Genomic DNA, 11,482 nt, shown 5'->3' with positions numbered 1-11,482 from the left:
AGCAACACCAAAACGGACAAAGCAGTTGGAAATTTATTCACTATTCGGCACAAAAAACCCTACAAATTGTTAAATTGTACCGTTGTTTCCAAACCATCAACAACTAAGCACTACTTAGTTAGGTAAGTTGGATATAGGCAGCGTACGGTGCAAACGAATTGGAAGTTAAGTAAGACTTATACTTAAGCAGTACTTTGTTAAGTCTGCCTTAGTAAAATGTCAGTGCAAACGGGCATCAGACTATCACTTTGGTTATTAAACTTACTCGCTAGTTTTTCTCCTATTTCAGTAAAATGTCTGTTGAATTCATCAGAGATTTTCTTTTTTTTGTATATATTTGCACTTTCTACCTGTAAATAAGGAACTTTTGTAGCTATTTTCTTACTCTTACCTATCTTCTCATTAGCATAATTCCACAATTTCTTAGAATCATTTTTGATTTCATTTACTCTTCTAGCTTCTTCCATATTTTTGGCTTTAGTCTTGATTTTAGTTAATAGTTTGTTATAATCATTATATTCTTTGTATGTTTCTCGATTACTCTTATCAATCTTCCATATACCATATAGTAACTCCTTTCTTTGTATCGATACCATAATTCCCTTTGTGATCCATTCCTTTCTTGCCATCATACTTTTACTTTTTCTCTTATTTTTCTTTTTCGTTTTTTTTCGCTCCTTCTATACAATACTGTATCATTTCAATTAACTTTTCAATTGCAGCTTCACTATTTTCATACCTTTCATGTACATTCCAGTCTAGTATATCAGCTATTTCTATTAGCATTTTATTAGATACAGTATCATATGAATCAGCTTCATCCTTTTTTGTATTATTTACTTCATTAGATCCACAATCAAAAGTTACTAGCAGAGGGTAGTGGTCTGTAATGGGTACTTCGTAGGTGAGAGATTTTACTCCATTTGTCTTCTCTGATTTTAAATAAAAATTGTCAATACATGTACCATTGCTGGCACTAGGTCTCGTTACTTCTTGGAAAAGCGGAAAGTATCCCTCACTAACAAAATTATTTAATAAATCTTCAGCATGTTCATCTGGATTCAGTAAATCCAAATTAAAATCTCCCACTACAATATGATTTTTTGTATTTGTATGCATTGCAATCATTTCCATTATATTCTGCACAAAGTCAACCTTCTTCACAGAGTGACATCTGCATACTCCACTTATTAAGTAGCTTATTCTTCCTATTTTNCCGAAATTGAGCAAATAGCCACTTTTATGGGCCACACCAAAAAAACACACGCAGAATTTTATAGGTATTCTTTCTGCTTATTTTTTTATTAATACACATATTAATTACCAGTAAATACCTTAATATGGAAATCTCTATAGTCGCGAATTGTGACTGAAGTACACCTCTAATAGTTTTATACTAAACAACCACATGATACGAAATTGTGTTATTAATATAGTTTTCGTTTCAGATTACCACAAGATATTTATCAGACCGCCAAAGTGGCTAAAGTCTTGATGCTTCTTGAAAAAGGAAAAGCAAACGAAGAAAACGGAGAAATTCATTTATGTAATGACGTTTACTACAGTTCTGAATCGGATGAATGTGACTTAGAAGAATCTGTACCACAGAGAGCATTAAACAGGATTTCGAGACAAGGAACTAATAATTCTGTGCGTAAATCAGGAAAGGCAGAAAGAAAAACCTAAAGGTAATAGTGAATTTGATGTAATTATTTGTCTTTACGAAAATGTGAATTTTAGGGCCGACAAAGCAACAAGGGAGGGTAAAGTGGTGTGAGAAAGAAAAGAAAATTGTCCTTAAATACTTCTCGCGTTTTTGGACGATTTGGGCGGCTTATGCCAGCCATGCGCCACTCAGATGATTGCCGATTCGACTCCGGAGTGAAATGATGTATCCATGTTTCATCCATGGTCACGTATCGACGCAGGAAATCCTTTTTATTGCGAGTAAATAGCGATAAACAGTTCGCTGAATCGTCGACTCGTTGCTGTTTTTATTCCACTGAAAGCAATCGCGGCACCCACTTGGAAAAAACCTTTTCATTGCTCAAATTTTCATGAAGAATTGTAAGTACGCTTCCAGATGATATCTGTGTTATTTCTGCAATCTCACGGACCTTCACTTTACCCGAACGTTCCGCATCGTTTGTGTTCGTACGACCACGTTTAAACTCTGCATACCAACGACAAATCGCTGGTTTTGATGGAGAGGAGTCCGGGTAACGTTTCTCATGCCCGTTTGCACCGACGTAAATAAGTACTACTTAGCTTTAAGTAGTTCTTAAAAGGCGAAAATGGTTTGCACCGAAAGTTAAGTCGAGCTTAAGAATCGAAACAGATGCTTAACTTTAAGCAAAGGATGTTCCTGACTTAAGCATTGCTTAAGTCTGTCGTAAGAATTTCGGTAGTAGTTCGGTATTTTTCGTTGCGAGAACAAAAAAATAACATGGTTATAGTAAAGAGGTTATTATCATATTTACTATTAAATAATAAAATAAGCAATATGGTAATTATTAAACTAAATTATTATTAAATGGAAGTTAGTGTGTGTTATCGTTTATGTTATTGTATTGTAATGTACGGATTAATTACATTCCAAGAGTAGTAATTAGCATGTGATGAAATATTAGAAATTTGAAAATGTACACAATTTAGCTGGAGTAGTGATAAGAACGTCATTAGCTGATCATTAGTAATTAAAGTGAACCAACAATATACAATAATAATACATTTCATCAGAAGCCGAAGCAATTAACCATCACAATAGAAGCATTAACAAGTTGTTAAGGAAAGGTAGTTGGAACAACTTCATCATTAGGTACAGCAAACATAGGGAAACACATACATTAAAAATATATCTCATCAGAAGCAGAAACAATTAACCATGACAGTAGAAGCATTAACAAGTGATTAAGGATAGTTGGAACAACTTGGTCAATACAGTAAACATAAGAAAACTGTTGTATATAAAAGGCAAATTTTGCAGAATATTCTTCAGTAAGTATTTGTCTTCTGTTTTGTGCGTTGTCAAATATATTTGTGAGCTGTTGTCATTTTTGTGTTATTGTTGTTTTCCTGTTTTTATTAATTGTTATATAGTTGTTGCTTTTCTGTTTTTGTTATTTCTTTTTTTTGTGATATTAATTACAATTTTTGTTAACTTGCACTATGGATTTGCAAAACATTAATGATATTTTTGATGACGGTATGGAATTATTGGAAATTGTAGATTTTGGATTTCCAAGAATGTTATATACTCGTTCAGATCATTTTCATGAAATGGACGAGTATACCTTTTATCAACGGTTTCGTTTAACGAAACCGACATGCTTAAGGATTCTGCCACTAATAGAGGAACAGTTGGAATTCCCTAACAACAGGTAAGTTAATTGTGAGAAGTTTCTTTTCAGCAAGTCACAAAGAAATTTTAAAACATTACAGGAATAACAGTGTATCTCCAATGAACCAGTTATTAACATGTATGCGATATTATGCTTCTGCTGGTCACCTGGTAGCTATCTCCGACTTTGCAGGGATGCATACTTCAACAGCATCACGTATCGTAAACAGGGTGTCCAGAGCTATAGCATCTTTAGGGGCACAATTTATAAAACTGCCTGGCACACAGGAGGAAGTTGTGCAAGTTCAAAATGAATTTTTTGGAATTGCTGGGTTCCCTAGAGTTATAGGTGCTGTAGATGGAACACACATAAAAATTCAATCACCAGGTGGTGATGATGCAGAAGTGTTTCGAAATAGGATTTTTCTATAAATGTACAAGTTGTTGGAAATGCAAACTTGGAAATAATGGATATTGTTGCAAGGTGGCCTGGCTCAACACACGATTCAACTATATTTAACAACAGTAGGATACGTGCAAGAATTGAAAATATGGAATTTCCGAACTGTTTTTTACTAGGTACATATACTTTTTTTATTTTAATATTGATTCTTACGTAAATTTTTTGTAGGAGACAGTGGATACCCACTTAGGGGCTATTTTTTAACAGCCATGTTAAATCCGCGGGGAAGAGCTTCTGTTCATAATGAAGCACATATTAGAACAAGAAATACAATCGAACGATTGTTTGGCAATTGGAAGCGGCGCTTCCCTGTCCTTGCCTATGGGATAAGGATTCAATTGTAAACAACATTAACAGTGCCACTGCTTTTATTTAATAAATTTAGTTTGGCTTTTTTAATTTCTATATCTAATAACAAAGATTGTTTTTCTAATTCATGCAGCTCTTGTTTATGACGTTGTTGTTGTAGCAGGTGCTGCTTTTCGAGTTCACAAACTTCCAGCCGTTGCTGTAACAGTTTTGTGTACTTATCAGCAACGGCCGATGATGTGAGGGCCCTCACAACAGTGGCCGGACGTCTTCTGCTAGGACCACTACCCTACAAGTATCGATATAAATATTTCACATATAACAGTTACTATCACATTTACTATTGCATTGTGGAGGCTTCTGCTTACTGGCGTTTGCAGTAATGCAGCAGTGCTCTGGCAAGCAGTACTATTGATCTAAAACAAATGAAATGTAATAATGAGCCGTATTTGTAATTTCTGATAATAAAGTACTTCTTGTAGAGGTTCCACCATTCCACTGCCAGTTGCACCTTTGTATACTGGCATATAATCATTTTCGGAGTCCTACAATATACGACATATACAAAACAGTTCTAAAATATTATAGAAAAATGCAAATTTTTCATAAAAGCAATTAACCACCACAACCTTCGACTATTCTATCAATTGTATTGATATTTATAATTGATGAGAGAAAAATCAGTAAGTATACTTATAAGTTTCAATTTTCCATTACCTCATCAGTCTCAGCAATAACTTCTACAGAGTTATCGGCCATAAAGTGCTCCAGCAATGGTGTTTTTGACATTGTCTGCATAATAAAGGGACAGATTAAGTATACTGTATATTTACATACTTTTTATTATTAATATATACTGATGTATTTTTAATAGTTGGTAAGTTGCCCGAATCGCTATCAAATTCATTTGTGAGCCCATGAATGGTTTTGTCATTCACGATTGATAAAATTAAATCCATGTTCGGGGTGTTTAATTTTTTCTCGGGCCCTCCACCTTCAATAAAGTCTTTATACTTGTCTTCTACATAAATAAGTGTATGTTAATTTGTTACCTGTTATGTAACGCTCTTTTCTATCTTCTGCAACTACCTTCCTTATATGCAGTTTTTTATTAGTGTAAAATTTTTTAAGTGAATTTGCCGTCCTATACCGTCCATCAAGACAAGTTGCATTAAATTCCCGTTCAATACGCATCCACATTTGCATTTTTTGATCATTTGTGGTGCCATCAGTTTTTTTGTTTTCTATTACATCCTTATATTTAAATACCAAACTAAACAGTTTTTCTTTTTCAGATGCCGAAAAATTAGCATTTCTACCTTTTTTTCCTGTTAAGCAAAACATTATTTCATCAGTAAATTATAAATTGCTGAAATCGTCTATATTTACCAATATCCATGTCGACTCTGTATGTGATATTTTGTATTTTATAAAAAATGTCTGTACACTATACTAATTACCACTAAAAATTGTATTTAAAACTACACTACTACTATTTTTACTAACTAAAACACAACAAAACCAGACAAAACACAAATAAACACAAAAACAAAAACGTATAATCACAGGAAAAGGCGGTAAACAACACCCTTAGCAACACCAAAACGGACAAAGCAGTTGGAAATTTATTCACTATTCGGCACAAAAAACCCTACAAATTGTTAAATTGTACCGTTGTTTCCAAACCATCAACAACTAAGCACTACTTAGTTAGGTAAGTTGGATATAGGCAGCGTACGGTGCAAACGAATTGGAAGTTAAGTAAGACTTATACTTAAGCAGTACTTTGTTAAGTCTGCCTTAGTAAAATGTCAGTGCAAACGGGCATCAGACTATCACTTTGGTTATTAAACTTACTCGCTAGTTTTTCTCCTATTTCAGTAAAATGTCTGTTGAATTCATCAGAGATTTTCTTTTTTTTGTATATATTTGCACTTTCTACCTGTAAATAAGGAACTTTTGTAGCTATTTTCTTACTCTTACCTATCTTCTCATTAGCATAATTCCACAATTTCTTAGAATCATTTTTGATTTCATTTACTCTTCTAGCTTCTTCCATATTTTTGGCTTTAGTCTTGATTTTAGTTAATAGTTTGTTATAATCATTATATTCTTTGTATGTTTCTCGATTACTCTTATCAATCTTCCATATACCATATAGTAACTCCTTTCTCTGTATCGATACCATGATTCCCTTTGTGATCCATTCCTTTCTTGCCATCATACTTTTACTTTTTCTCTTATTTTTCTTTTTCGTTTTTTTCGCTCCTTCTGTACAATACTGTATCATTTCAATTAACTTTTCAATTGCAGCTTCACTATTTTCATACCTTTCATGTACATTCCAGTCTAGTCTATCAGCTATTTCTATTAGCATTTTATTAGATACAGTATCATATGAATCAGCTTCATCCTTTTTTGTATTATTTACTTCATTAGATCCACAATCAAAAGTTACTAGCAGAGGGTAGTGGTCTGTAATGGGTACTTCGTAGGTGAGAGATTTTACTCTTTATATCTGTCTTCTCTGATTTTAAATAAAAATTGTCAATACATGTACCATTGCTGGCACTAGGTCTCGTTACTTCTTGGAAAAGCGGAAAGTATCCCTCACTAACAAAATTATTTAATAAATCTTCAGCATGTTCATCTGGATTCAGTAAATCCAAATTAAAATTTCCCACTACAATATGATTTTTTGTATTTGTATGCATTGCAATCATTTCCATTATATTCTGCACAAAGTCAACCTTCTTCACAGAGTGACATCTGTATACTCCAGTTATTAAGTAGCTTATTCTTCCTATTTTTATCCGTATGTCAATGTATTTTATTCTGCCTATTTTATTTAGTTTATATGTATGTTCCAAATTTTCCTGAACATATATGCACACCCCATCAGCCTTATTTATCTTGCTACCATTATAATGGCATTCATATCCAGGAATTTGCACAAATCCTTCATTCCTTATTGTCCAGGTCTCTGTGCATATAATTACCACAGGTTTATACGATAAGCTTTCCACCAAACTTTCAGGACTTGCAAGGTTTGCAACTAGACTACGTATATTAACTAATAATACAACAGTTTTTGAGATCACAAGGTGTGAATTTACTTCAGTCAAATTTCCACATTTAATTTCTCTAAAGTTGTCATTCATATTATCAATCAATTGGTTTATTTCATTGCTGTCCATGATCTTCAGAAAATTTTAGCCCATCTTCATAATCTGTTATATTAATTTTATATTTTATTTGCCTCGTATAGCTGCTGCAAGTCTTGTAGTCATTAGCACAATGATCTTCTGTTACCTTCGCACTTGTTCTTTGAGTTTTCCTATATACAAGCAAAAGTTGTAGTAAGAGAAATTGACGTTCGTGGAAGGGTATAAAAAGAGTAATAAAGCCATAAATAAGGACTTTCGAAATTTATGGACTTGAAATTTATGAATAGCAGAATTATTTACGACAAGGCAATAAAAAAAGCTTTCGTGACGGATGCAACACTCCCCCGGTTGAGAGTTCTACGATCAAGTACATTCGACTAATTAAATATTAATTGACAATAGTTGCACACTGGATTGATTATTTAAATATGCAATCACTTGTTGATTGCGATGGTTTAGATTGAATCTATACTAAATATAAAAAGATATACTTAAATATATGCATAAATTGAAAAAATAGACAAATACTTATAATAAACAATAATATAAACAAATTATTATAACGTTAAAACGAAATCTATACTAAACACATACTACAAATGCAGCTGCAATTGTAAAGGATACACAGGTGACAAAAGTTTGATTGTTCGAATTGATTAATCGTTTAATATATCACTCACTATCGACTGGTAGTGGTGCCAAACGTCTCACATTTCTTATCACTTTACCCGCGGCCGTTTTGACCTTCACAGTTCTTATTATACAATCAGAGTCCTTGAATTCTTCTATAACACGACCTAGGCGCCACTGTAGATGCGGAAGGTTATCGTCGCGAATAATAACGGTGGAACCTTCCCTGATCGGATGTTCTCCTTGATTCCATTTATTTCGAATATTTAATTCATGTAAATATTCCTTGTGCCATTTATCCCAAAATTCTTGTTTTGACCTTTGAACTTGCTGCCATAGTGATAATCGATTGGATGGAATATGAGCTAAACTTATATTTGGACGAAACTTATAATGTATCGCCAATCAAACGGTGAGCTGGAGTAAGTGCAGTAGGATCGTCTGGGTCAGAGGTTAGGGGGGTGAGTGGTCGAGAATTAAGAATAGCTTCGATTTCAGTTATTAAAGTATTGAATTGTTCGAGAGAAAATAGTTGAAGACCCATAACTCGCCGTAGATGGCATTTGAACGATTTTACTGCTGCCTCCCATTGCGGAGGAATAAAATGCCACTCGATTCCCTTATCCACCAGATAATTGTTGACTTGATTGTTGTGATTAGTACTGTTTAATAATTCGGCTAATTCCTGAGGTTCGTTTTTTGCTCCAACGAAATTAGTTGCGTTGTCGGAATAAATAGAAGCACAATACCCTCTTCTAGAAATGAATCTGCGCAATGCTCCTAAAAAACCTTCTGTCGAGAGATCGCTTACAGCTTCCATGTGCACCGCCTTGGTGGCAAGACAAACACATATCGCAACGTACGTTTTAACCTTTTTTCGGTTACAGTAATCGACGCCAGTATTTATGAATGGTCGGCATTTAGTTGTACGTACCCTTGGTAAATCACCCATAATGTAGTTAACGTCTACAGGCTTTACTCTAGCGCAACGTACACATTTTCGTACAATTTTTTGTACTTGATTTTTTCCGTCGATTGGCCAGTAATTAAAACGAAGATTGTTTAACATTAATATTACGTAACCGTGTAGACTGTTGATATGTTCTTGTTCGATAATCAGATTGGTTAAATGATTTGATTTGGGTAATATTATGGGATGTTGTTGATTGCATGATAGATCGGAATTTTGTAGTCCACCACTGACTCTTAAAATATTATTTTCGTCTAGGAATGGTCTTAAGGGTAATAATTTACTTTTCGATGAAATTGGTTGTTTCTTTTGAAGACGGGCTATTTCGGCTTGAAACGAAGAAGCTTGTGCTATTTTTATCAGTAATTGTAACGCTTTGCTAAGTTCGGGTATAGTTAATACGCCTTTGTTAAAATTTGATGTTTTAAAGCGTAAACAAATGGCGATAACCCGTTGAAGTTTATTGTAAGACGAAAATCTATTGATAATGCTGTAGTCTATTGTGGAGGTTACGAGACATGTCCTCTTGCGTAACTCAGGTAATTCGATGTCTTCTGTTAAATTTGACGATTGTAGAGGCCAATGATCCTCTCCCCCGGCTAACCACTTTGGTCCCATTTTCCATTAATCTACCTTATTCAAACCCGCAAGTAAATCGCCAGTTGGATAAATTGGTAATTGCTTGAATATCTGATACACGGTTGGCTATAAATGTTTTCAGAAGATGAGGTGATTTACGAATCCATTGTAATGTGATCATTAAGTCGGTCCAGAAACATACTTGATTGATGTGAGTATCGATGGATGATTTGACTGTAGAGTATAAATTTGAAAGATGTAGATCTGCACACAATTCCAATTTGGGGATAGTTTGTATAGTTTTGATAGGAGCTACCTTGGATTTTGCACCCAATAGTCCCACTCGAATATTTCCTGTCGTGTCAACTGAACGCAAATAAATACAAGCCCCGCACGCTCTTTCGCTCGTGTCGCAGAAACCGTGGAGTTGAATGTTAATTGGTTGATCATGCTGTATTTTTCTTGGAAAGGATATTTTGTTTAAAAATGGTAATTGTGATGCAAATGTGTGCCATGTAGTAATGATCTCCAGTGGTAACGATTCGTCCTAATCTAGCTTTAATTTCCATATGTCCTGCATTAACAATTTTATGGTTACTATAACCGGACTCAATAGACCAAGGGGATCAAATATCTTTGAAATCTCAGAAAATATAAATCTTTTGGTAATGGATGTTGAAAATGACATAGGTTTAACGGTGTATATAATTTGATCATTCTCAGAGTTCCAATACATACCGAGTGTTTTCAGAGTGGGATCGTTTTTGTCTTGTAACTGTTTATGCTACAGTCAGGTAAACCTTGTAGTGCTCGCAATGAGTTAGAAGCGCACTGCCTTAGGTTAAATCCACCTGCTTTTAGAAGGTTGATGACCTCATCTCTCAATTGAACTACTTCTTCAATTGTTTGAGCTCCGTTTATAAAATCATCAACATAAAGACGTTTTCTTAAACTGTTTGCGCCATTTGGAAATCGATGTTCTTCGTCTTCGGCTGGTTGGTGTATTGTTTTAATTGCTAAGTAAGATACTGATGATAATCCGAAGGTATCTGTTGTTAATTGATACGTAGAAATTTTTCCATCTTCCTCTCTCCAGAGTAGTCTTAGGTATTTTTGATCTTCATCCCTTATTTTTACTTGCCTAAACATTTTTTCGATATAACCAATTAACAGGTAGTTCGGTAATCTAAACCATAGTACAAATGAAAAAAGGTCGTCTTGAATGGTTGGTCCGACTAGTAGCGTGTCATTTAATGATACGTCAGTACTAAATGCTGCTGACCCGTCGAAAACTACTCGAACTTTCGTTGTTTGACTCGATGATTTTATGACGGCATGATGTGGGAGGAAGAAACCGTCCTGTGGTTCTCCGTCAATTTTAACTATGTGACCTAATTTGATGTATTCATCGATGACTGCCTTATATTGCTGATACAATTCTGGATCCTTACGTAAACGTCTTTCTTGACCGATTAAACGTTTGAGCGCCATTGCTCTTGTTTTACCTAATTGCTGCTTTTTGTCGTTAAATGGAAGCGCAACTACATATCTTCTATCCGCATTACGTTCCTTTTGTAATGCTCTTCACATGCTAATTAGTCCTTTGACAGATGCCTTTTGATGTTGATGTCTTCGATTTCCCAAAATCTACTTATTTCGTTTTGTAAATTGTGTGGGTGACATTTGGATGATTTATTACGTGTAGTACCGCCTACTATCCAACCAGCTAAGGTTTTTTGTAGGTATAAGTCTGGCTGTGACGGTTGGGATAATTTAACTTGGCCCACACAGAATAATGAAAGAGAAGTACCGGCCCCTGATAGTAGATGGATGGACGTTGGTTTGTGGAATTCTGGGTCTGCTAATTTGATATTGGGCGGTATGTTAATTAATTGACGGTCGATTTGTTTGTCCGGGTTTATTAATATACTGGGAATAACGAGACAGTCAATTGTTTTTTGATAACCACTGTTAATTGACAAGATAGTAACAGTGACCTATTGATCAGCTACGGTAGATAATTC

The 11,482-nt window shown here is 34.5% G+C and overlaps 1 protein-coding gene and 1 long non-coding RNA gene across 2 annotated transcripts; one reads left to right on the top strand and one right to left on the bottom strand.

The window, feature by feature from the left end:
* The first annotated feature begins 3,168 nt into the window (after positions 1-3,168).
* LOC108741354 (putative nuclease HARBI1) lies at positions 3,169-4,147 on the top strand. Its single transcript, XM_025976663.1, is given in 4 exon segments — positions 3,169-3,380; positions 3,442-3,758; positions 3,761-3,919; positions 3,972-4,147. Coding segments are annotated over 4 exon segments (864 nt in total).
* Positions 4,148-4,585: 438 nt separating this feature from the next.
* Positions 4,586-5,392, bottom strand: LOC112905054. Its single transcript, XR_003231539.1, has 3 exons — positions 5,165-5,392; positions 4,830-5,106; positions 4,586-4,657 (listed from the first exon to the last, which is right to left on the bottom strand). It is a non-coding gene; the product is annotated as an uncharacterized LOC112905054 (long non-coding RNA).
* Positions 5,393-11,482: the final 6,090 nt, after the last annotated feature.

Source organism: Agrilus planipennis, unplaced genomic scaffold (assembly GCF_000699045.2).
Source record: "Agrilus planipennis isolate EAB-ADULT unplaced genomic scaffold, Apla_2.0 scaffold266, whole genome shotgun sequence".
NCBI classification, from domain to species: domain Eukaryota; kingdom Metazoa; phylum Arthropoda; class Insecta; order Coleoptera; family Buprestidae; genus Agrilus; species Agrilus planipennis.
Note: the sequence above shows the minus strand (reverse complement) of the source record. Positions and strands in the feature narration are given on the sequence as shown.